Source organism: Saccopteryx leptura, chromosome 5, assembly GCF_036850995.1.
Source record: "Saccopteryx leptura isolate mSacLep1 chromosome 5, mSacLep1_pri_phased_curated, whole genome shotgun sequence".
NCBI classification, from domain to species: domain Eukaryota; kingdom Metazoa; phylum Chordata; class Mammalia; order Chiroptera; family Emballonuridae; genus Saccopteryx; species Saccopteryx leptura.
Window position 1 is genome coordinate 154,189,900 of NC_089507.1, and position 27,900 is coordinate 154,217,799.

The window sequence follows — 27,900 nt, forward strand, 5'->3', positions numbered from 1 at the left end:
TAAAAGAGGAAAGACAATGAGTAAAATGGAAAAATATTAATTGGTAAAAAAGTGAAGCATTAACAGACTAGTTTAGTTGTAGGGCATTTATGAGGTAATCATTTGGAAAGTTACATTAGGTCAAGTCAAATTATAGAGCCTTGAAGGAATAGAAAAGGATAAAAAGGTCAAAGAACTCCTTCGGTGAAAGAAGCAACAGGATTGATTCCATAGTGCAGAATAAATGTCAGGTAGAGGAGTGCATTCAGATAAAAGTGGCTGATAAGATTCTACCAATAGTGAGTTGAAGTTACTGACCTGTAACATTGTGGAAATTAGAGCAATATACTTACTATAACAGATAAGAGAGCCTTGGCCCTGAGGCAGACTGTCTGGGTTTAAATTCTGTTCCTGCCAAGTAATATTTTGTGACTTTAAACAGGCAAACTCATAACGTGTGATAGAGATAGCAATAATATCTGACTATGAAATTACTTAAAGATTATAATATATATCATTTAATCCTGACTCATAGCAGGCATTTAATTTTTCATATTTAAATTTATTTTTAATTATTGTTATTATTGAACTAAGTAAATTAGAATTTTAGAAAGATAGTTTGATGCCAAAACCATAAAATTAGTATAGTAGATGATCCCATGAAAATTAATGAGATTTCTAAAAAAGCAAAGAAGTCCATGAACTAAACTTTGGAATTTGCTTGCATGTACAAATCAGAAAGTAGAAAAAATAGTATGGTCAGAAAAATAAGAGATAGTATATTTTCACAAAGTGAAGGTTTTAAGGATGGAAGACAGATAGCAATTCAAAAAAAATAGAGGAAAATGCCAATTTAAAAATGGCCACAGTCTTTGGTAACTCTTAAGAGCATTCTTTCTAGAGAAAGGATGCAGGGCAGGGCAAAGAGAAATATTCTGAAGAGAGAAGAGCAGGAATTATGTGTACATATAGGTGGAAACTTACAAAAGAAATGGATAGGTATTGGAGCTATTGGGTTTAGACCAGCAAAATAAAGGAGAATATTAAAATGATTATTAGCCAAACATCTGAATCAATTAGAAAAAAATTTAAGAAAAAGGAGACCTTTAGACTATATAGTTAAGCATGTCAATAAAATAATATTTCTTAAAATACGAATACTATGTTAAAGTAGTATTAAAAATAAAAGTCTAGGCCCAGACGGTTATACTACTGAATTCTATCAAACATTCAAAGAAGACTTGGTTCCTATTCTAAGGAACCTTCTTGAAGAAGAAGCAATACTTCCAAACACATTTTATGAGGCCAACATAACTCTCATACTGAAACCAGGCAAGGACGGCACAAAAAAAGAAAACTACGGACCAATATCTCTAATGAATACAGATGTTAAAATACTAAACAAAATACTAGCAAATCAAATACAATAACATATTAAAAAAATAATACATCACGACCAAGTGGGATTCATCCCAGAATCTCAAGGATGGTTCAACATACATAAAACGGTTAACGTAATACACCATATCAACAAAACAAAGAACAAAAACCACATGATCTTATCAATAGATGCAGAAAACACATTTGATAAAATACGACACAACTTTATGTTTAAGATACTCAACAAAATGGGTATAGAAGGAAAATATCTCAACATGATAAAGGCCATATATGATAAACCATCAGCCAACATCATATTAAATGGCATAAAACTGAGGACTTTCCCCCTTAAATCAGGAACAAGACAGGATTGTCCACTCTCTCCACTCTTATTTAATGTGGTGCTAGAAGTTCTGGCCAGAGCAATCTGACAAGACAAAGAAATAAAAGGCATCCATTTTGGAAAAGAAGAAGTAAAGGTATCACTTTTTGCAGATGATATGATCCTATACATCGAAAACCCCAAAGACTCCACAAAAAGATTTCTAGAAACAATAAACCAATACAGTAAGGTCGCAGGATACAAAATTAATATACAAAAGTCCATAGCCTTTCTATATGCCAACAATAAAACATTAGAAAACAAACTCAAAAAAATAATCCACTTCACAATTGCAACAACAACAAAAAATACCTAGGAATAAACATAACAAAGAATGTAAAGGACCTATATAATGAAAACTACAAAGCATTGTTAAGGGAAATCGAAAAAGATACAATGAGATGGAAAAATATTCCTTGTACTTGGATAGGAAGAATAAATATAATCAAAATGGCCATATTACCCAAAGCAATTTATAAATTTAATATAATTCCCATCAAAATTCCAATGACATTTTTTAAAGAAATGGAACAAAAAATCATCAGATTTATATGGAACTATAAAAAACCCCTAATAGCCAAAGCAACCCTAAAGAAAAAGAATAAAGCTGGGGGCATTACAATACCTGACTTCAAACTCTATTATAGGGCCACGACAATCAAAACAGCATGGTATTGGCAGAAAAATAGACACTCAGACCAATGGAACAGAATAGAAAGTCCAGAAATAAAACCACATATATATGGTCAAATAATTTTTGATAAAGGGGTCAACAACACATAATGGAGAAAAGAAAGCCTCTTCAACAAATGGTGCTGGGCAAACTGGAAAGCCACATGCAAAAGAATGAAACTTGACTACAGCTTGTCCCCTTGTACTAAAATTAATTCAAAATGAATCAAAGACCTAAATATAAGACCTGAAACAATAAAGTACATAGAAGAAGACATAGGTACTAAATTCATGGACCTTGGTTTTAAAGAGCATTTTATGAATTTGACTCCAAAGGCAAAGGGAAGTGAAGGCAAAAATAAATGAATGGGACTACATCAGACTAAGAAATTTTTGCTCAGCAAGAGAAACTGACAACAAAATAAACAGACAGCCAACTAAATGGGAAGTAATATTTTCAAACAACAGCTCAGATAAGGGCCTAATATTCAGAATATACAAAGAACTCATAAAACTCAACAACAAACAAACAAACAATCCAATAAAAAAATGAGAAGAGGACATGAACAGACACTTCTCTCAGGAGAAATACAAATGGCCAACAGATACATGAAAAGTTGCTCATCTTCATTAGTTATTAGAGAAATGCAAATCAAAACTACAATGAGATACCACCTTACACCTGTTAGATTAGCTGTTATCAAGAAGACAGGTAATAGCAAATGTTGGAGAGGCTGTGGAGAAAAAGGAACCCTCATTCACTATTGATGGGAATGTAAAGTAGTACAACCATTATGGAAAAAAAGTATGTTGGTTCCTCAAAAAACTGAAAATAGAACTACCTTATGATCCAGCAATCCCTCTACTGGGTATACACCCCCAAAACTCAGAAACATTGATACGTAAAGTCACATGTAGCCCCATGTTCATTGCAGCATTGTTCACAGTGACCATGACATGCAAACAACCAAAAAGCCCTTCAATAGAAGACTGGATAAAGAAGATGTGGCACATATACACTATGGAATACTACTCAGCCATAAGAAATGATGACATCGGATCATTTACAACAAAATGGTGGAATCTTGATAACATTATACAGAGTGAAATAAGTAAATCAGAAAAAAAAAACAAGAACTGCATGATTCTATATATTGGTGGGACATAAAAACAAGACTAAGAGACATGGACAAGAGTGTGGTGGTTACGGGGGGGAGGGGGGCAAGAGAAGGAGGGCGAGGGGAAGAAGAGGGGGAGGGGCACAAAGAAAACTAGATAGAAGGTGACGGAGGACAATCTGACTTTGAGTAATGGGTATGCAACATAATTGAATGACAAGATAACCTGGACATGTTTTCTTTGAATATATGTACCCTGATTTATTGATGTCACCCCATTAACATTAATAAAAATTCATTTATAAAAAAAGAAAGTAATGTAATTTTAATGAAAATGTCAGATTCACGAAACCCATTTGACATCAAATTTCAGTGTAATTAGCATTAATTTTTTTCTTTTTATCTTAAATGTTTAATATGTTAAAATATATAAGTTACTGAATTTCTTAAGTATTCTATAGAAATTTTAGTATATGCTAAGCAACAACTAAAATACCTTATATGCTTACTAATAATAAAATAGTATTGCTTTATATAGAAATGTGTAGTGACAAAGGATTGTTAACAGTTATTTCCTCCATCATGAGAAGTTAGAGAACTGAGTGTCAAAAAGGAAGTGGGGAACTTATAGTCACTGTTTCTTTTTTTTATTCTTTGTATTTTGTCTAGATATGAACTTTTATTTTCTATTAAATGAAAGGCGGGGAGGCTGAGAGACAGACTCCCGCATTCACCCTGACTGGGATCCACTGGCAAGCCCCTAGGGGGTGATGCTTTGCCCATCTGAGTCCGCTGCTCTGTTGCTCTGCAACCAAGCTATTTTTAGCACCTGATGCAAGGCCATGGAGCCATACTCAGTGCCCAGGGCCAACTTGCTTGAACCATTCTACCTATGTCTTTTGGAGGGAAAGAGAGAGAGAGAAAGAGAGTGGGGGAGTGATGGAGAAATAAATGGTCGCTTCTCCTGTGTGCCCTGAGCAGGAATCCACACAGGACTTCCACACACCAGGCCAACGCTCTACTGCTGAGCCAACTGGCCAGGGTCTGAACTTCTCAAAAATAAATAAAATTTAAAAAGCCTAAGAGTTGGTATAAAAGTAAAATGGCAAAAATAGAAATTTAGGGTATTCTAATAGTTGATTTTTACTAACACAAAGGGAATAAGTAATCAGAAAATTTTAATTTATAATACTGTTTAAAAAGATATTAAATGAGATAAGAGATAGGATATTGAATTTTGAGAAATATTTTTATAATTTAGTTTTCAAAATTATTTTGAAACTATATATTCTATATTTTACTTTATGTTTCATTTCCTTAAAAAAAAGAGAAAAAAACATTTAGAATTCTGGCTAGTTAAGAGGCTGAATTTTTGAAGGATACATAGTAAATGATGTAAAACCAAGATTTGTTTTTACTTCTTTGGCTCAAGGAGAAAATGCAATAAAGAATAAGTAAAGAAGAGGAAAGAGACCTTTAAACACCAAGAGGGCACAGGAAAGTGTTTAATCAGCATAATACTTTTAAGAAATACCTACTCTTATTCACATTGCCTATTCACGAATTTAACTAACATTTCTTGAATTCTTGTTATGTCAAGTATCATCCTAGGCACTGGAGATACAGTAATGAACAAAATAAAGAAAACTTTTGCCTTTACAGAGTTTAAAATCTAATAGAAAAGGCACACAATAAACAATATAAGTAAATAAAATATATAATATGTTAACAGTAAAGTATTAAGGAAGAAAAGATAAAAAAGCAGGGAAGGAGTATATGAATGTTAGCAGGAAGAAAAAGACACACTGAGAAGATGACATTTAAGTAAAGTTTTAAGAAGTGCAAGGCAATCTATGCAGATATCTTAAGAACAAGCATTCCAGGAAAAAAAAAGCAAGTGAAAGACTCTGAGGCACCATTTCTAACTTTTTTACACACAGCAAGGCCACTCTGTTTTCAGTAGAATGCACAAGGGGAAAATAGTAGAGAGGAGTTTAGGAAATTAAGAGCGGATCACATCATTATATAGTCTTCATACATAAAAGTAAAAATTTTGTTTTCTCTGAGTGAGATAAAAAGCCTTTGGGAGGTTTTGAGCAGGGCTGAGATGTGCTGCGACATATTTTAAAGAAGCATTCTGGCTAAAGTGTTTGAATAGACTGAAAGAGGGAGAGGACTAAAGCGCAGAAACCAATTAAGACTCTTGCAATCATCCTGGCAAGAGAAGCTAAATCCAACGACTTGCTGATGAGCCAACTGTGTGTTGTAAAAGACGATGTGTCAAGGATGACTCCAAGATTTAAAACCTGAGTAACCGAAAACTTGGAGTAATTCAGTAAAATATGAAACCCTGTGGGAGGAGGACTTTTGGGAAAAATAGTTCAGTTTGGGGCATACTAGGTTTAAGATGCCTATTTGGCATTGCAGTAGAGATACTGAGTAGACAGTTATGAATCAAGTTCAGGGAAGAGGTCTGCAAGACTTCCTTTTTTAAAATATGTGTGATCCAAAATTACAAAATTTATAAGTTACAGAAACAGTATAATTCAGAGACATTTAGATCATGAGATTTTTTTTTCTATAGTCTGCATAGGTGGAATAGTTTAATGACTATTTCTCCTGAATTTGTATGTGCCTGTGTTTTTTTTTTTTTTAAAGTAGAAATATTTGGCAAGAATAGTTTCAAACAATGATATATTTTACAACAAAGTGGGTAAAATATAATTTGGAACCCTTCTGATATCTTTATAGTATAGTGCCCTTACCCCAAAAGGTAATATTTAGTAGTATAAATTCTGCCACAAATTATACATCCATGTAAATGTGTAGCATCTGTTATTAGAAAAATTTCCCAAAATGATGTCTCACACTATAAATGTTCTTTTATATGACAAATTAAATAAGACTAAAGGGCAACTTCACTACATTTTTGTTTTCATTTTGCTTAACTAATAGGGTAATATAGTTAATATATTAACTCAGACATCTGCATACATCTGTACTATCAACATAACTTTTTAAGTTGATTTAATATAAGGCTCTACTTCTCTTCTCATGCTCACTGTTATCTGTTATGCATCCAAAAGCTTAATACTTTAAACTGAAGTAGATTTATTCTAATGTTGAATAAAAGAAAAATAAATTAGCACAGGATATTGAAGTTAGAAAGTACATGGTAGGGGATGGAAATTAATAAAAAGAGCTGAATTTAAGATAGATTTTAGTATGTTTGAGAACCTTGGCTTGTAATAGGGTAGATTAATCCAATCACATTTATCTTGTTAATTGATGAATTCAGTCTTCCTCTGTCATTATATGCTTTCTGTTTTTTATGTTTTCTTGATGCTTTCTTCTTTCCTTAGTTTTTGCTAAGTAGCCAGTTTTATTTCCAGTGTTGTGAAAAGTATTATTCTACTGATGAATTATACATATAATTCTAAAATCATGTATACCCTAGATTTCTCTTTTAATCTAAAGCATAGGAAGTAAACTCCAGAAGGCAAGTTCTTCAGTGTTCTATCTGTGTTCTATCACAACAGTAGGAATATTAAAGTGTATTTGTCTATAAGTGAATAAGTTAATAGAAGGTATTAACTACATAATCATAATTCTGCTCTGGGATCAAAGACAGACTCTGGAGGGGAAACAAAGTAAAAAGTGAATGCAGAGAAAAGTGAGAAAGAATGCTACAGACATTGCCTCTATCCCTATCCCGATACTAACTTTTTGATTTTGAAAAACTTACCCCATCCTCTTTGCAACACTATTTTTTTCACTTTAATAATAGAAGAAGTGGATTAGAACAACGATTCATTACTATTTTGTCTAGAATTATAGAAGTTTTATTTGGAAATAAACTATTAACACAAATGTCAAAATACTACACAAAACATTCACAGAAACTGTTTTCATCCTTTTAAAAAATTTTTACAAACATTTTCTACATGATCTAACATACAACAAAGAAACAGTACATTTTTTTCATTTGTACACAATGAAGAAACAAGAATATGTATATTACAAAGTTTAATAGACACTAGGTAGGATGACAGTTTAAGTCTATAGGTGAGAAATTCTCTAATAATAAATAATCAGAATTTTTTTAGCATCCATCACTTCCATAACCAAGTATTATTCTGATTAAAAAAATAACTTGTTATCATCAGCCTTAAGCTATATACTCATACCATTATTTAATTTTTAGTACTATTCACCATGTTAGTTTTTTACAATTATTAACATAAAAATTGTGGCAAAATAAGGGCAAACATTTGCAAAAACAAACAAAATACTCAATTTAACTATAAGCATGAATGGGTATGATGGAATTTCTTCAATGGGTTTTCAAGCCATCAAATCCCCAAAACTGAATTTGCCAAGCATTTTTGCCAAAGTCCAGGAAAAGATGACATTGATTTATTCCAACAGAGGAGCTGAAATTAAAACTCCGTGTTTAGTTTAGAGGCAGGTTGGGGGAATTTAGCCATTGAAAAATTACTATCTTTAAAAAAATGACCACTAAATTAGTTTCACTAAATTTATTTTTTAAATCATAAATGTTTCCTACAAAGGAGCATTACATTCTTTACACTGGTCTGAATAGATAGGTATCAGGAACATTGTTACTTTTCCTCCCTGTCCAAATATTACAGTGACTACAAACCAAAGTATTCACAAAGATTACATGGGGGGGGGGGTCCTTTTCACCAACAGCAATAAACAAAAATTAGAATTCACTCACTCTGCTGTTGTTTCAAAATTTCAAAGTTACTTTTTCCATACCCCCGCCCCCACACACACACGCATTCTGTCTGTAGGAAACTAATGCATTATATCTGGTAAACAGCAAAGATTTCACTATATCTCAAATGCAGAACTCCTATGAAACAGGATTGTTGGCTTTTTAAACAAAAGTAGATAAGATTTGTTTCATTTTTAAGGGTCACAGATCTTTTTGAGAAACCTATAAAAGCCACCAATCTTCTCCACAAGTTTTTAATATATATTCATATTATGAAAAGTAAATTGACATGTTTTATAAGATCACAAAAATAAAAACATTAATAAATTATATAATGCTAAAGATAATTAGATAATTCACACACACACACACCCCTCTCAATACTTTAGAATTTTTTTTAAAAGCCCAAAATCCCCAAGGTAGAAGAAAAGCATTTATCCAAAGAAAGAAACAAAAAATTAATATTTGTGAAATATTTTGAAATGTTCAAGTCCAATATCTTCTTTTAAGTCCTCATAGTATTTATTTTAGATAGGGATGAAGGTGTTTAAGCTTAGCTTTTCTTGACAAACCAATTCTGATTGGTCGGCTGCATGTCTTAAGAGGTAGTACTCTTGAAATTCCATGTGAAAAGTTGCTACCTAAAAATATAAGACAATAAAGTATTTAAGGGATAAAAATTATTCATAGTTTCTAAGGTGAAAAATTTTTTTTGCTAATACGTAATTATACTAGCAACATGTAGTGAGTCACTGAGCTAAGTGCCTTAAATGAATTAGTTTAATTAATCCAATCTCCATTTTTAAAATGTAGAAATGTCAGCACAAAAATTAAGTAACTTGACTAATATAAACTACAAATTAAATAAAATCATCATTCCAGTCAGGCAGTCTGACTTAATTTAAAGTTAACTTGATATAATGGCTTTAAACACCATGTTATTTTTTTTTATTTGAAGCTAAACAACTAAGCTATATACTGTAAATGATTATAGTTGATATCTAAGAAAGATTAAGATCCATAATAGAGTACAAATGTATTCCATCTGTTATGAATCAATGGAGAGTTCTGATTTTGAAGTTTTTATTTAATATCACACTATCATTTTCAAAACAACTCAAAACATTTCATGAAGATATATATTACTAAATCAGTTAACCAGGCAAATAGGGTCAGCTACCTTTGATAATGAAATACAAAAATACTTATAATTTTTATAGTGCTTTATTTTAAAAAATAAACAGTAGGGTACAAATGTAAAGCAAAAAATGTATTGAGTTTTGGTTGAGCTTTAATGAACAAGTATGACCTTAATATAAAAACACTATTTGAAGTGTAATCAATATAACTTTAAATCTGACAAAAGGTAAATGGCATAATTTCTACTAAGTTTAACCAAATAAAATGTGTGTGTGTGTGTCTATGTAAACAATAAAGAAAAAAAGTGCAAAATTTAACTATAGGTAAATAGAAAACAATATAAAATCAGTTTCTGAACTCAATATTCAAATTATAGTATTATAAAAATAAGAAAAATATTGTTAGATTTTTTTAAACAAAAAGGGATTGTCCAAATAAACCAAAATCGTTGGATCATGTCTGGCACATTAGGATTTGGTAATAAATTAAGTACTGACAACAATTTATGCTAAGTGTATGTTAAGTATTCTTCATTATGAGATTATTTCAAAACAAAACATTGATTCAGTCTATTTGATTATTTTTTCAAAGTATAACTTTTTTCATTTTCTAATATAACAGATACTTATGGTAATTTTGCAATGGGTGGATAATCACTAAACCAATTTGTATCAACAGTAGACCTTTTGCAACGCATATGCCCTTAAATAGTCATTAAGTTATGGTTCTGAGGATGTGCTTTTTTTGTCATCTGGGACTCTCTATCTTTTTAGTAAATAAATTATGATTCCTTTTATTATTGCTATACACTAGATTAGTATATTGCTTTGTATAATTTAACAATTCTAAATATTCAAGAGTACTAACAGAAATTGTCAATTTTAAAAATCAGTGTTTAAAAATATTATAAAATTAGTAATCTTTTAGAAATAATGCTAACTTGATTGTTTTCTAAATCCTTGCAACTCAAAGTGTAGTCCTCAGACTAGCAGCATCTACATGTTTTAGGAGCTTGTTAAGAATGCATAGCCATAAGGCCTTCCCCACAACAGAATCAGAATCATTAAATAACATTCCCCAATCATATATGTGTGTGTGTGTATGTGTATGTGTGTGTATGCACACACACATATGCTTTGAAGTTAGGGGAGAGGCCCTGGCCGGTTGGCTCAGTGGTAGAGCATCGGCCTGGCATGTGGGAGTCCCGGGTTCAATTCTCGGCCACAGGAGAAGTGCCCATCTGCTTCTCCACCCCTGCCCCTCTCCTTCCTCTCTGTCTCTCTCTTCCCTCCCACAGCCAAGGCTCCATTGGAGCAAGGTTGGCCCAGGCGCTGAGGATGGCTCTGTGGCCTCTGCCTCGGGCACTAGAATAGCTCTGGTTGCAACAGAGCAATGCCCCAAATGGGCAGAGCATCGCCCCCTGGTGGGCATGCCAGGTGGATCCCAGTCAGGTGCATGAGGGAGTCTGTCTGACTGCCTCCCTGTTTCCAACTTCAGAAAAATACAAAAAAATTAAGAAAAAAAAATTAAAGTTAGGGAAGATTTGATGCTAAATAAAGCACCTAGCACACTGTCTGGCTGGCATGTAATACATGCTCAAAACAATTACAAAACACCTGCCTTCTCCACAGAGAGAAGAGAGAGATACAAAGAGTGACAGGATGTTACTGGAGACAAAAGTGATAGAAAGTGAGTATCAAAAACATTTCAGAACAGTCAGGAGTTTCTCAACGCCTTTAAAGTCAGACTGCTTAAATATCCCCATGCTTCCCCCATGTCTCTCAACTTTTCCTTGACACTAGGGATATTTAACAAGCTTTAGGAAGATCATCCCATTTTTATGCACTTTGAAAGTAAATCCAAGACAACTGTCCTAAAATAATATTAGAGAATTCTGGCTGACTTCACACATTTTCATATCCCACTGGTATTATTATAAGTAGAATAGATGTTAGACTTGCTGTGCTTTATTTTGATTTTGTAGACTTCTTAGGCAAATGATGATGTTACATTCATTTTATTAAATAGTTATCAAAATTTTAAATTCCATAGTCATAAATCATGTTAGTATCTCTTAATGATATATTAATAATTACTAAACAAAATGTCCATATAGAAAGCCTCATAACTGTTAAACAATAGGGAACATTGTTGATAGTTATATAACTGGGAATAATATCTCATCAATGGAAATCCAACTTAAATAATTGCCTTTTTGGTTTTTCCAATTAGTGTTACATATAGTAGATATATATATTAGAATTGTATGACATCTATCTTATTGTATAGTTATTGCAATGTATCCTTACAAATATGTAAACAGTTTTAAAGAGTATATTTCTTAATAATAAGCTAAATCTAATATTCTAAAATGGCATTTTAATTTTTAGTCAATTTTTAAGTATTAGAATTTGCTTCAGTAAATTATTGATGTTTACAAAAGTACTAAATCTTTGTATTTACTTTCTAACATAAGAATATTATCCTCATACTAAAAATATAAAAATGCAATATTCATCTTAGAAGGTATTCTAGAAAATAACCAAAAATCTTACCTCCTTTCATTGAATAATTAATTTTTCCTTCCTTAACTTCATCAGAAAAAGGAGCATGTCTTTTAGGCAAAGGTTTTCTATACTCTGAAAATAAATATCAATATGTTATTGCAAAAAGTAACTTTTGTATAAAATGTCAATATTAAACAAATTACTTTTTCAAAAATATTTCTCCTATTGACTCCTGAAATTTAATACATAAAACAAGATACTTCAAAGCTCTTTTAAATAATTAGTCACTTTTTATCTTTAAGTTCAGTATATTATTTAATATTTGAACAGTCTTTTATAAAAAATAATATGTACCAATAAACATTGCTTATACTTTATCTCCTTTTTGACAAAATTATTTATTTGGTCTACAAAAAAAAAAAGAGCAGCACTTTTTTTTCTATCATAATAAAACACATTTTAGACAGAAGCCCCAGGGACAGAGTGACTGAGCAGCAAACACCATACAGAGGATTTGACTAAGGGTCAGTCTCCCTGCAGAACTGGAGTACTTCTTACAGGAACTCTACTTGCCTGCCTCATCAACTCCTGCCCTGCCAAGCTCACCTCCAGCCTGGCCGTGATGAGAGAAATCTGAACTAAAATACCTGATTACTAACCAAAAGCAAACTTCTTTGGTTAGCCCAGTTCCCTGGCCCCTTGGATGAAATAACTGGGAGCTGTATTCTAGAACAGGGCTACCTGAGATGAAATGGTATAAAGACTGAAATTTGCATCAAATAATCAAGTAGGGAAGACTTCAAAGAGGCTCTACTAGGTAAGGAGATCACAACTGGAAAAAGCCTACAAGTCACAGAGAATAATGGGTAAGCAGAGAAGCATAAGTCATATGCTTCAACAAGATAAATCCTCTGAAAAAGTCTTGGGCTAATCGGAAGTAATCAAATTACTGGATGCAGAGTATAAAATAATAATTTTTAGGATGCTTAAAGATCTCAAAGCTACAATGGATGGACTTAATGAACACTTCAATAAGGAAATTGAAAGCATCAAAAAGGACATGGAAATCATAAAGAAAAACAAGACAGAAATGACAAACACAATATCAGAAATGAAGACTACACTGGAAGGAATTAAAAGCAGTCTGCATATAGCAGAAGATCACATCAGTGACTTAGAGAACAAGATAAGTGACAGCACAGAAAGAAAAGAGACTGAAAAAATATGAGGAAACTCTAAGAGTGTTCTGTGACAACCTAAAGAAAAACAACAACTGCATTATAGGGGTTCTGGAAGAATAAGAGAAAGAACAAGGGTTAGAGACCTTGTTCAATGAAATTAGAGCTGAAAACTTCCCTAAATTGATGCAGGAAAAAGTCACACAAGTTCAAGAAGCACAGATAATTCCATTAAAGAGAAACCCAAAGAAATCTACACCAAACACATCATAATTAAAATACCAAAGCTAAGAGATAAAGAGAAAATATTAAAAGCTGCTAGAGAAAAAAAGGCTATCACATAAAAAAGGAGCCCCCATAAGAATAACATCCAACTTCTCAACAGAAAAACTTGAGGCCAGAAGGAAATGGCAAGAAATGTTCAAAGTAATGCAGAACAAGAGCCTACCACCAAGACTTCTTTATCCAGCAAGGCTATCATTTAAAATTGAAGAAGAAATAAAAAGCTTCCCAGACAAAAAAAAAAACAACTCAAGGAATTCATTACAACCAAACCAAAGTTGCAAGAAATGTTAAGGTGCCTGTTGTAAATAGAACAAAGGGGGGAAAAGAATATAGTAAAAGAGGAATAACTTTAAAGAATAAAATGTCAATAAACAACTACATATCAATAATAACCTTAAATATAAATGGATTAAATGCTCTAATCAAAAGACATAGGGTAGCTGAATGGATAAGAAAACAAGACCCGTTCAGATGTTGTCTACAGGAGATGCACCTCAAAACCAAAGATACTCATAGACTGAAAGTAAAAGGGGGGGAAAATATTTCATGCAAATGGAAATGAAGAAAAAGCTGTGGTAACAATACTTATATCTGAGAAAATAGACTTTAAAATAAAGACTATAATAAGGGATAAAGAAGGTCACTACATAATGATAAAGGGAGCAATCCAGTAGGAAGAGATAACCATTATAAATATATATGTACCTAAATATGTAAAGCAGATTTTGATGGACATAAAGGGAGAGATCAACAGTAATACTATAATAGTAGGGGATTTCAATACCCCACTAATATAAATGGATAGATCCTCAAGAAATAAAATTGCCCTGGCCGGTTGGCTCAGCGGTAGAGCGTCAGCCTGGTGTGCGGGGGACCTGGGTTCGATTCCTGGCCAGGGCACATAGGAGAAGCACCCATTTGCTTCTCCACCACCCCCCTTCCTCTCTGTCTCTCTCTTCCCCTCCCACAGCCAAGGCTCCATTGGAGCAAAGATGGCCCAGGCACTGGGGATGGCTCCTTGGCCTCTGCCCCAGGTGCTAGAGTGGCTCTGGTCACAGCAGAGCAATGACCCAGAGGGGGCAGAGCATCGCCCCCTGGTGGGCAGAGCTTCGCCCCTGGTGGGCGTGCTGGGTGGATCTCGGTCGGGCGCGTGCGGGAGTCTGTCTGACTGTCTCTCCCCGTTTCCAGCTTCAGAAAAATACAAAAAAAAAAAAAAAAAGAAATAAAATTAACAATGAAACAACAGAATTAAGGGATATACTAGATTAACTGGATTTAATAGATCTCTTCAGAACCTTCCACCCTAAAGCAGCAGAATATACATTCTTTTTGAGTGCTCATGGTACATTCTCTAAGATAGACTACATATTAGGGCATCAAATGTGTCTCAACAAATTTAAGAAGACTGAAACCATATCAAGCATCTTCTCTGACCACAATGGCATGAAACTAGATATCAACTACAATAGGAAAACTGAAAAACACTCAAACACTTGGAAACTAAACAGCATGTTACTAAACAATGACTGGGTCAACAATAAGATCAAGGAAGAAATAAAAAATTTCCTTGAAACAAATGAAAATGAGCATACAACAACTCAAAATCTGTGGGACACAGCAAAAGCAGTCCTGATTGGGAAGTTCATAGCATTACAGGCATACCTTAAGAAGCTAGAAAAAACTCAAAAAAACCTTACTCTTGCAACTGAAAGAACTAGGAAAAGAACAGCAAGTAAAGCCTAGAGGAAGTAGAAGGAATGAAATAATAAAGATCAGAGCAGAAATAAATGACATAGAGACAAAAAACAATACAGAGGATCGAAGAAACCAAGAGCTGGTTCTTTGAAAAAGTAAATAAGATTGATGAATGTTTAGCCAGATTCACCAAGAAAAAAAAAGAAATAACTCAAATAAATAAAATTAGAAATAAAGGTGGAGAAGTAACAACAGACACAGCAGAAATACAAAGGATTGTAAGAAAATACTATGAAAAATTGTATGCCAAAAAACTAGACAACCTAGATGAAATGGACAAATTCCTTGAAACATATAATCTTCCAAAATTAATCTGGAAAAATCAGAAAACCTAAACAGACCAATTACAACAAATGAGATTGTGCCCTGGCCAGTTGGCTCAGTGGTAAAGCATCGGCCTGGCATGCAGGAGTCCTGGATTTGATTCCCGGCCAGGGCACACAGGAGAAGTGCCTATCTACATCTCCACCCTTCTCCCTCTCCTTCCTCTCTGTCTCTCTCTTTCTCTCCCGCAGCCGAGGCTCCATTGGAGCAAAGATGGCCCGGGCACTGAGGATGGCTCCATGGCCTCTGCCTCAGGCGCTAGAATTACTCTAGATGCAACAGAGTGACACCCCAGAGGGGCAGAGCATCGCCCCGTGGTGGGCATGCCCGGTGGATCCTGGTCGGGCACATGCAGGAGTGTGTCTGACTGCCTCCCGTTTCCAGCTTCAGAAAAATGCAAAAAAAAAAAAAAAAAAGTGAGATTGAAACAGTTATCAAAAAACTCCCAAAAAAGAAAAGTCCTGGGCCTGATGGCTTCACTAGTGAATTCTACCAAATATTCAAAGAAGTACTAACTCCTATCCTTCTCAAGCTATTTCAAAAAATTAAAGAGGAAGGAAGACTTCCAAACTCCTTTTATTAGGTGAGTATAATTCTGATTCCAAAACCAGGCAAAGGCAACACAAAGAAAGAAAATTATAGGCCAATATCCCTAATGAATTTAGATGCTAAAATCCTCAACAAAATATTAGCAAACTGGATTCAGCAATATATGAAAAAAATCAAACACCATGATCAAGTGGGATTTATTCTGGGGAGGCAAGGCTGCTACAATATTTGCAAATCAATCAATGGATTCATCACATAAACAAAAGGAAGGAGAAAAATCACATGATAATTTCAATAGATGCAGAAAAAGCACTTGATAAAATCCAGCGCCCATTCATGATCAAAACTCTCAGCAAAGTGGGAATACAGGGAACATACCTCAACATGATAAAAGCCATCTATGACAAACCCACAGCCAACATCAGCCATCTCAATGGGCAAAAATTTAAAGCAATCCCCTTAAGATCAGGAACAAGACAGGGGTGCCCCCTTTCACCACTCTTATTCAACATAGTTCTGGAAGTCCTAGCCACAGCAATCAGACAAGAAAAAAAATTAAAAGGCATCCAAATTGGAAAAGAAGAAGTAAAACTATCATTATTTTCAGATGATATGATATTGTATATAGAAAACCCTAAAGTCTCTGTCAAAAAACTATGGATCTGATAAATGAATTGAGCAAAGTGGCAGGATATAAAATTAATACTCAGAAATCAGAGGCATTTTTATACACTGACAATGAACTGTCAGAAAGAGAAATTAAGGAAGCAATACCCTTCACCATTGCAACCAAAAAAATAATGTACCTAGAAATAAATTTAACCAGGGAGATTAAAGACTTGTACTCAGAAAATTATAAAACTTATAAAATTATAAATTGATAAAAGAAATCAGGGAAGATACAAACAAGTGGAAGCATATATCATGCTCATGCTTAGGAAGAATAAACATCATTAAAATGTCTATATTACCCGAAGCAATTTTTAAATTCAATGTAATACTGATTAAAATACCAATGATTTACTTCAAAGATATAGAACACATATTCCAAAAATTTATGTGGAACCAAAAGAGAACATGAATAGCCTCAGCAATCTTGAAAAAGAAGAATAAAGTGGGAGGTATCACACTTCCTGATATCAAGTTATACTACAAGGCAATTGTACTCAAAACAGCCTGGTACTGGCATAAGAACAGGCACATAGATCAATGGAACAGAACAGAGAACCCAGAAATAAACCCACACTTTTATGGATAAGTGATATTTGACAAAGGAAGTAAGAGCATACATTGGAGTAAAGACAGCCTCTTCAACAAACGGTGTTGGGAAAATTGGACAGCTACCTGGAAAAAGATGAAACTAGACCACCAACTCACACCATTCACAAAAATAAACTCAAAATGGATAAAGGATTTAAGCCGTGAAACCATAAGCATCTTAGAAGAAAACAAAGGCAGTAAGCTCTCTGACACCTCTCGCAGCAATATATTTGCCGATTTATCTCCATGGGAAAGTGAAATAAAAGACAGGATAAACAAATGGCACTATATCAAACTAAAAAGCTTTTGCACAGCTAAAGACAATAAGAACAGAATAAAAAGACAAACTACACAATGGGAGAAAATATTTGACAATACATCTGATAAGAGGTTAATAACCAAAATTTATAAAGAACTTGTAAAACGCAATACCAAGAAGACAAACAATCCAATCAAAAAATGGGCAAAAGAAATGAATAGACATTTCTCTGAAGAGGACATACAGATGGCCAATAGGCATATAAAAAAAATGCTCAACATCACTAATCATTAGAGAAATGCAAATTAAAACCACAATGAGATATCACCTCACACCAGTATGAATGGCGATCATCAACAAAACAACACAGAATAAGTGCTGGTGAGGATGTGGAGAAAAGGGGACCCTCCTGCACTGCTGCTGGAAATGCAGACTGGTGCAGCCACTGTGGAAAACAGTATGGAGATTTCTCAAAAAATTAAAAATCGAACTGCCTTTTGACCCAGCCATCCCACTTTTAGGAATATACCCCAAGAATACCATAGCACAGTTTGAAAAAGAGAAATGCACCCCCATGTTTATGGCAGCATTGTTTACAATAGCCAAGACCTGGAAATAGCCCAAGTGTCCGTCAGTGGACAATTGGATTAAAAAGCTTTGATACATATACACAATGGAATACTGTGGGGCCATGAAAAAGAAGGAAATATTATTTTTTGCAATAACATGGATGGAACTGGAGACTATTATGTTAAGTGAAATAAGCCAGGCCAAGAAAGAAAAATATCATATGACCTCACTCATATGAGGAATCCGATGAATAATATGAACTGAGGAGTGGAATAGAGACAGAGACGGGATCAAAGGATCCAGAAGAAAAGTGGACAGAGGGAAAGGGGATGATAGGGTGAGGATGGGATGAGAGCAGAAAAGGAAATCATGGAGGAAAGGGGGGAGGGCATTATGGGGAGGGAGACAGTGAGGATGTGCTGGGGAACATGGGTGACATTAGAATCTTTGTAAACACAATATATTAATTAAAAAAAAAGGAAATCACATTTTAAAACTAATTGTATACCTTCCTCAGAAGTAGAATAGAGTAATTCTTCCTGTGATACTCTTGAACAGCAATATTCATTAGGAACTTCCTGTTCTCTATTTCTGGGTACTGTTTTCCATTTAAATAAACATTGATGTCTTTTATGCTTATTAGGACTTGCCATGGTATCACAAGGCAAAGAAGATGCATATATTTTATTGACTGTACCCATTTTTATCTTCATTTTTACCTCCTCGACATTATTTTCTCCAAAGTAATTTCCTTGCCCATTGTTTGATTCCACGGTGCTTGGAATTTCATATTCTTTACTGATTTCATGAAACATACGAAGTTCTTCAAGTACTAAATCAAATTTATTCTTGATCTCAAAATGATTGGCTATTGTTATAGCTTCTGTTGATAAACACTTGGCAGTTAAGTCCTGAAAACATTCTTTGTTTCCTACACTAATAGCAGTTTCAAACTGATGTTTAGCATATTCTGTAGAGTCAATCTTTGGATGAAAATGCTTTGAATTAGCTAACTCACTTTCTTGCAAAATACTATCGTATTCATTTCTGTCAACTAGATTATTTTGATTAACATATTTAGTTTCTTCCACATGTACTTTCCTACTCATTAAGGAGACTGGTTGTACAGGAAACATGCCATCTATTGAATAAAAACGATTTTTCTCTTCTTTTTCAATCTTAATATCTTTATAAATTTGGCAACTGTTTGTTAAACTTTGTGCTGTGATTTTTTCTTCCTTCTTCAAAATTAAGTCATGTTTTTTTGCTTCAATTTCACTTCTTAGCAAGCTTCCAAAATTTTGCACCTGAGTTATAATCATGGGATTAGTTTGCTCAGTATATTTTGTGTAGTGGTTTGTCTGGATGGCTTGTTGCCTAACATTGAAGAAATTTTCAAATGTGCACTTAAAATTAAAACTACTGATTTTATTATGTTCCTGTGTTCTTTCAATATCTAAATTTTGGTTGTTCATATTTATTCCATAAAAGTTATCATTAATATATTCTTGGTTGTTCTGTATAAATTGAGAAAGAGACTTGTGGATTTTCACAGAATTAGCCCTACAGTGAGCCAAATTTTTCACATCCATTACTTGTTCAGGACAAGTCTTACTCTTGTAACTAATTTCTTTTGTCAAAAAATTTTCATCTGTGTCATCAAAGTCCATTAAAACTATATTTTTCGTGCTCATGCTAAAGAAGTTGATGGGTTTTGTCTTAGACTCTTTGAAAATTTGTGCAATTTTAAATAGCTTTTTTTCCTCTAACAGAGGTTTCCAGTTATGTCCAAATGGTCTTAAAAAAGTTAAAGTCTTTCTTAGATATGCAATATGATTTTCCACTATAATTTTTTTTGGATAATTCAAATACATTATCCATTTGAAAATGCATTCCTTTTCTAATTTAGAGTCATTTTCACTTTCAGGTGAAGAGTCAAAGTTGTTGATCAAAGAAGCTATGTTGGTTTTCAATATGATACATAGAGGTTTTGAAACAGTGGTTTGTAAATATATGCTTAAAATGTTGTTTTTCCTATTGACATTCATATTCCTAATTATTAGATTTTGAACATCAGTTTGCTTTAGACACTTTAAAATTTCTTGCCAGGCTAAAATATTGTTATCTTCTTCATTTCCTGAAATACTTTCATGGAAATAACTTTCTGCAATGAAATTCTCAAAGATACTGCTTAAATAAAAATCTTTTTGGGTAGTATAATATTGCAACTGTAGCTTAGTATTGTTTTCCCCTTTATCATTTAACAATAAAAAATTTATTAAAGCTTTTTGGCTCCCCAGTATTCCAATCATGAGAAGTTTTGATTGTTCTTCACGTCTATTCATGGCTTTTGTATTATAATAATCTTCTTTGTTTAAAAGACCTATTTCTGATAATTTTAGCAAACTCAATTTTTCTCCAGCTTTTTTCATATTTTCACATTTAGTTTTGTAATTATGCACAGTCCAACTGTTTTTCCTATTTTTTCTCAAAATATGTCTAATATTACAGTCCCAGCCTTGAGATTTTTCTGATCTGGTAAATATGTCACTGTGCAGGCATGTTTCTGCTTCTTCCCAATTTGCATTTTGTTGTTTTATAGTAAAACTCTTATCAGGGCTTCTTACATCAGTCTTGATACTATTGTAGTTATAGTATAGTAAACTAATTGAGTTTTTTTCCCTCACACAAATACTTTGGTTGCTGACTGACTGGTGATTACTTTCATAACATTCAGAAAATATATTTTCTGCCTCCACAATTTTTTTATCATCCAGTAACTTTTGCTTCTTAGTATTTAGTCTATTTTGGGACCAGTAAATGTTTGTGAAATCCTTAACATATGCCTCATTTTTGTCATTCTTTATTTTTGTTATTTCCTTTAAATAGACAGGGGACATTTTCCTCTTTAAATCGGTTGAAAATTCAGGGATACATATTGTGCTGCTGTCTCTAAAATAGCTAGTTTTGGCCGTTTTGATGAAGGGCTGGTTTTGAGATTCTGATATTTTTAGCATAGATGCTGAAATGTTATTTTCTTTTTTATATGATGGCATATCACTGTAGGCTTTACATCTGTCTTTGATTTCATGAAGTGTCGATTTAGTCTCCTTGTAAAAGGTAACGTCCAACACTAGATTTTCTGTCCGTTTTCTATAACTATTGTCTTTATGACTGTCTCTCCCTTGGACTAAAGATTGTTTTTCGTCCTCGTTTGTAACTCCTTGTATGTCGTCTATAGATACGTTGGGGAGAAGCCGACCAAACTCAACTTGGGCTCTGTCACTGAGGGGCACACTGAAAACCTTGTCACACAGCCCTGGCTTCGACAACCTTCTGGAAGCCCGCAAGCCAGAATCAAAACTGTGTGAGGGAGGAGGCTGCAAACAACTATTCATCTCGAATTGGTTATCTTGGCCTCGCAGACTACGTATCTGCTCCCCACTGGCTGATTTCTCCACGTGCAAGTCTGTGGTCTTATCGAAAATCATGTCAGCTGACAGAAGCAGCGCCTTGAGGGGCCTGAGCGACAGCGCCCACTCTTTCTCCACGTCAGACAAGCGAGGCACCCCAGGCAGCTTCCACTCCGCCTCAGGGACACCGCCAGGCTCCTCAAGGCGGGGCCGCTTACTAGGGGGGCGCTGGGAAGCGGGGTCTTGTGGAAGCGCTGAAGGGGAGGCCGGCTCGGCCTCCGGCGGCGTGAGGCGCGTGAGGGACATGACAGAGAACTGAGGGGATCTGTCAGGGGTTCCCGCCAAACTCGTCTTTCAGTCTGAACACAGAGGCTCCGCCTCAGCCCAGAGCAGCCCCGACCACGCCCTCGACACAGCCCTGGAGCCCGAGCCTCCGCCTCCGCCTCAGCCTTATATAGGCGGTCCCGCCTTAGCTCCGCCCCACAGACCACGCCTCCCCGTGGCCCCGCCCCCGTTCCGGAACGCTGGGTCCTTTCTCCCTCAGAGCAGACAGCTTGTGGCCGTTAGGTTGTCTATTTTTAGCGCCTTTTGCTCAGGTAGACCGTAGCTGGTCTAACATATTTTCTTGCCTCTGTCAGAATTAAGAAGAAATGTTAGAATCTCTGTTATTTCTCTGATTTCTGACCGGAAACGGCTTTATTTTTTAGATGCTGAAATTCGGTTTTCCTCAGAAGCGGCTTCCCACGCCCCTCACCCCCGAGCCGGCCAGCAAACTTGGGGCTGTGGCAGCCTCTGCCTGAAGCGCCCTCTGGGTCTGGAAAAACTTTCCTAAAAATCAGATCTTCACGAATAAAGTGTGTTCTGGGATGGGAAGGCACTGGTCCTGCACCTTCCTGAAACAACATTTCAAGGAAAAGTGTGTGGAAATTATTACCTAGAAAATCACTGCTCTTCCCTTGAAGGCTGTAGAAAAGCAGTTTTCCTCTCCGCTGTGCGGTTTCTTTCCCCGGTATGGTGGATAAAATTGTGCAAAGATTAAAAAAAAAAATGATATGTTCCAACTAGTCCGTTCCTTGTAAGCATAAATAATAATATAGTTCCATTTAGACCTGGTAAATTTCGTAAATGTTATTCTTTTCTCTTCCTTCAATAATTTCTTTAAATCGTTTATTATTTCTAGTTCATTCTGATTTTTGTCAATCCCAGTCATAAAGTGATTTTCAAAATATTTATTCCAATAATGTTCATTAGGAAACATGTGATTGCCTGACCTGTGGTGGCGCAGTGGATAAGGCATGGCCCTGGGACTCTGAGGTTGCTGTTTTGAAACCCTGGGCTTCCTGGTCAAGGCACATATGGGAGTCAATGCTTCCTGTTCCTTCCCCTTTCTCTCCTCTCCTCTTCTCTTCTCTTCCCTTCCCTCCGCTCCCCTCCCCTCCCCTCTGCTCCCCTCTCCTCCCCTCCCCTTCCCTCCCCTCCTCTCCTCACCTCTCCTCTCCTCTTCTCTTCAAAATGAATACATTTTAAAAACCTTAAAAAAAAGGAACATGTAATTACTACTCAGTAATCAAACACTTCAGCCCTCTTGAAGATTGTTTCAAAGTGGGTAACTTTATGTTCCCTGGTAAAAGTGAATAAGAACTACAATAATGTGCAACAGGAACCCTAATTACAGAACCCACGGGAGCATATATGGCAACATATAACTGGCATATTGCTTTAGGCAATATGGCGTTTCTCAGCCTCTTGTCTTGTAAATACTCTTAAGATATACTGAGATTCCAGTTCTGGGCACTGGCTATTACATTAGGTTTTAAATCCCTCCAGAGAAATGTTTGCTTAAATTTGTAGAAAGCCTTGCCGTATAAGCACTTCATCAACACTCTAAGTAATATGTATCTAAGTAATATAATATTAGATTCTCCACAATTCTACATTCCATTCTAAAGCAGTCTGTCCTCTGCTTGTGACCAGCCTGTAAGGACTGACTTGCACAGCTAAAGAAGCTGTAATTGGTGCACTAACATGATATTAGAAACAAGCTTTCTATCTGTTACTGCCATAGCTTTGTGATTCTAGAATAATTTATGCATAACATGGTGTTTGGGTGTTTGGCTACAAAGTTCTTCACAGTTCATCTCCAGATTGTTTTTCAGCTTCTGTATCTAGTTCCACAACATACCTTGCTCTCAGGCAGCACTGAAATTCTCTCCAGTCCTTAAGTATATAGAGCCCTTTCATAATTTCAGTCTTTGGTATATGCTGGTTCATTTGCTTAAAGATGAAATACAGGATCTAGGCAGCCTCAGAATAATGGTTTTAAGCAGAAAATAAAAAGTGACCTAAGACCCAGAAAACTAGAGCTCTTCCTTCTCAGAGCTGAAGGAAATGAAGAAATAGCTCTAGCGTGGCACTGAGAGATAGAAGTAAAGGTAACCTAAGGAGAAAAGTCATTGATCCAAGACTAATAGGAAGATCTAGCCAATCAAGATGAAAAACAAATAGGGTCTGGAAGAAACTAAGTAATATTTGTAAAAACTAAATTTAAATCAAGACTATAACACAGTAAATAATTTACCTACCCTGAATGTAATATATGTCCCAGAATTTTCCTAATTATGAAGAACTGGTTTGGAACATTCTTCATAACTGAATTCAGCACATTCTGCACATTACTGGATTTTATGAGAGGAGAATTAATGATTTAAATAATATAACCAATGCCCTGACTCCCTTGGGTACATTTTTGGTGGAGTCTTGCAGAAAGAGAGCCAAGAATCATAGGAAGTGAAAAAGGAAAATAACAGCGGGGTATGTGGAGAGGTAGTTGGTTTCTTGTCCCTTGCAGTGCTTTGTCACACAATTCTATTAAAGAACAATCTTTTTCCTAATTTATAAAAGTTTCTCACAGATAACTATGCCTCCTAAGAAAAAAAAGAATGAGCAGGGCCCTGGCCGGTTGGTTCAGTGGTAGAGCGTCGGCCTGGCGTGCAGAAGTCCCGGGTTTGATTCCCGGCCAGGGCACACAGGAGAAGCGCCCATCTGCTTCTCCACCCCTCCACTTCTCCTTCCTCTCTGTCTCTCTCTTCCCCTCCCGCAGCCGAGGCTCCATTGGAGCAAAGATGGCCCGGGCGCTGGGGATGGCTCCTTGGCCTCTTCCTCAGGCGCTAGAGTGGCTCTGGTCGCGACAGAGCGACTCCTGGAGGGGCAGAGCATCGCCCCCTGGTGGGCAGAGCGTCGCCCCCTGGTGGGCGTGCTGGGTGGATCCCGGCGGGGCGCATGCGGGAGTCTGTCTGACTGTCTCTCCCCGTTTCCAGCTTCAGAAAAATACAAAAAGAAAAAGAAAAAAAAAAAAAAAAGAATGAGCACACATATCTAGTTTTGTAATGCAATCTAACACAAATTAATTATATACACAATGTTTGTGGTTTACATAGTACTTAATCATGAATAAATAGAAAGGCAAGAAAGTTGCAAAACGTCACTTACTTTGTAACTTTGCCTAAGGTCAATCAAGCTAATCATTCACTTACAGTTTCATATCCATTTCCAAAAGTTAAACCCAGGTCTCTAAAAACCACTCAGAGAGACTCTAGAGATGACTTTCTTAAATGTTATCTTGTTGAGATCTTGGACAATAACCTGAAAAAACAAAGACAGAAAATATAAATTACTTGGTTACAGTTACAATGCCATCTATAATAAAATATTGAAACAAGGCAGGAACTGGGCTTGGGCTATAATGTGTAGCTAAGCAGCGACAGATCCACAGGGATCATGTATAGGGTAAAAGTCCTCTAATATATGAAAAATGAAAAGGAGAAAGAGAGGCAGAAGCACTGTGACCATACATTTCAACGCTGTGCTAATTAATAAATATAAAGAAATAAAAAGTGTCTTCTCCAATATAAAATATAATAAATCAAAGGGTTATAAATAAAATTTTAATGTGCTCTATGTCCATCCAAGATTTTTATTTTTTTAAAAAAACTGTGAAAGGTACAGAGGTTTTCTTCTTTTTTTTTTCTTATAAAATCCCTGATAGGTGAAAACAAACACACACAAAAATCTTATTTCAGTGCAAACAATATTTAGTAGGGAATACATGCATTCAACAATCTACTGGGTGCCTTGTTCTTCTGAAAAGCACAGACTATAGTTAGGAACACTTCAATATGTACGTGTTGTTCTGTTGAATACCCTTCTTCTTACATAATAATGTAATAACAGCACCATCTTTTTCTATTTTTCTTCTCCAAACTCCTCTCTCGTAGAAGAATTAAAAAAACAAAAGAAAAAACAACAGACAAGTATTTCAATCTCTGTATGCCATTGAAGAAAAGACCACTTCCACTGGTTTTTATTTATTAACTAATTTCCTCAAACTATAATTACTCATCCTTGAAGTGCTGATACAATGTCAAACTTTGTCAGGGACTTCAATGTAGAAACAAATTATGCCAGTTTAAACTCCAAAAGGAATAGCTTGTGTTCTGAAGGATAGTTGTTACTGGGGGCAGACAAATGGAAGGCTAGAAAAGAGTGGAATCTTTCACCATTAAACTTTTCTGCAGCCCTTGATTTTTATAATAAACCAACATCTATCTAGAGCATAAGATTCACTGCTCAGGTATGTGCCTTTACTGAATTTGCCAAAGACTCATCTGTAGAATTATAAAGGGGTTTTTGTAATGTCTAAAACTTTCTAAAAAGTACTCAAACTCTAGCTTGATCTGTGGTGGTGCAGTGGATGGGGTGTTGACTTGGAATGCGGAGGGTGCCAGTGCAAGGTCCCGGGCTTGCCTGGTCAAGGCACATGTAAGAAGCAACTATGAGTTGATGCTTCCCACCCCCACCACCTTTTTTCTATTCATTCTCTTTAAAATCAGTAAATAAAATCTTTTTAAAAAAGTATTCAAACCCTGCTAAGAAAATAAGCTCAAATTCAAGCTTTTTTGTTTATTTGGGTTTTTTTTCCTATTGCTTTTTAGGAATGAACACTATAAATTTAAATCAATTTAAATTGAAATTATAGAAAAAACTTCAAGGTGAAGCATAATGTTCAGAAATCTACTGAGTGGCAATATAGAGTAGAAGTTACGAATATAAGACTCTTACTCTGGAGGTCTTTCTCATGCTTTAATTCTCTACTTTCTTTACCTGGCTGGTGTTTATTTTGTGAAAAAGCATTGTGTTGAATGTTTATGAATGATATCCTTTTCTGTATGTATGTCTTATTTCCATTTTAAAAAGAAAGAAAAAATCATGGGTTCTGGAACCAAATTTCCTAGATTTGAATCTTAGTTCCACTACTTACTACCTGCATCACTTTAGGTAGCTTTCTTAACCTTCTGTACCTCAATTTCCTCAACTTAAAATAAGAGTGATAGCAATAGTACCTACCTCATGTGTTGGTTATAGAATTTTAGGAGTTAATATGTAAAACATAGAACAAGGTCTTACTCATAGCAGCTCTGTATAAGCATTGAAGCTGTTAATAGTAATTCATTCACTTCTTTAACCATTCTAAAATAAGAATATTTAGGCAGTCCTTTAAAAAAATTATTAAAGATAATTTCCCAAACCACTTCTAGACTTTTCATTGATTTGTTAAGTTGCTCAATTCTTTTCTTTGTTTTATGGAAAGCTCATAAAAATTAATTTTTACTACATCATCTTTTTTTCTCTGGATTTAACAGAAGAGGAAAAAATAAGTGTCATTACATATTTCCAAATATATTAAATATCTTTATTGATATATTGCAAATATTGCTATTGTTTTGCTTTATAAATACACTATTAAATGTTTTTCAAAGTATCTATTATACAAATTCATTAATCAGTCTTCAGAAATAACAGCAATTTTTGTGATATATGTATTCTGATTTTTTTCTGCTTCAGTCACTATTACTTATAGTTTTTTTAATGGCTTTATCAAAAATAGCCAACTAAGATTTTTGTTACTGAGGACTGAAAGGCATTTTACTCTGAGAACCAGTTTTTACTCAATGAAATAGTCATTAAGTACTGAGTATCATATATTCATTATGCCAGGTGCTATGCAAAAAGTTGTGACACGGAGACAAGGTATTAACAATAAAATACATTTAATAACAATATAGAGTGTTTTAAAACTTCATAATTTTAAGTAGATTATATAAATAACAGTATGCTTACAGTTCAAAACAACTGTATTTTTGAGGCTTAGAGTAGGACTAAAGGCATCTGAGAATATGATTTGAACATAAGCAAAACAGTAGAATATATTTCAGACAATATCAAAAGCATGAACAAAGGCATAGACAAAAGTGTACTATATGTTTGTAATAGTGAGTAAACACGTGTGTTTGAGAAAGAAGGTTTTCATAGGAGGTTAAAGAAGATAGGA

General features: G+C 34.8%; 1 protein-coding gene across 1 annotated transcript; it reads right to left on the reverse strand.

Annotated features, from left to right (window-relative positions):
- Window positions 1–8,794: 8,794 nt before the first annotated feature.
- RAD51AP2 (RAD51 associated protein 2) lies at window positions 8,795–21,818 on the reverse strand. Its single transcript, XM_066386572.1, has 3 exons — window positions 18,608–21,818; window positions 11,968–12,051; window positions 8,795–8,913 (listed from the first exon to the last, which is right to left on the reverse strand). Exons 1-3 carry the CDS (start codon window positions 21,816–21,818, stop codon window positions 8,795–8,797), a joined length of 3,414 nt encoding a protein of 1,137 aa, XP_066242669.1.
- Between the last annotated feature and the right edge of the window lie 6,082 nt (window positions 21,819–27,900).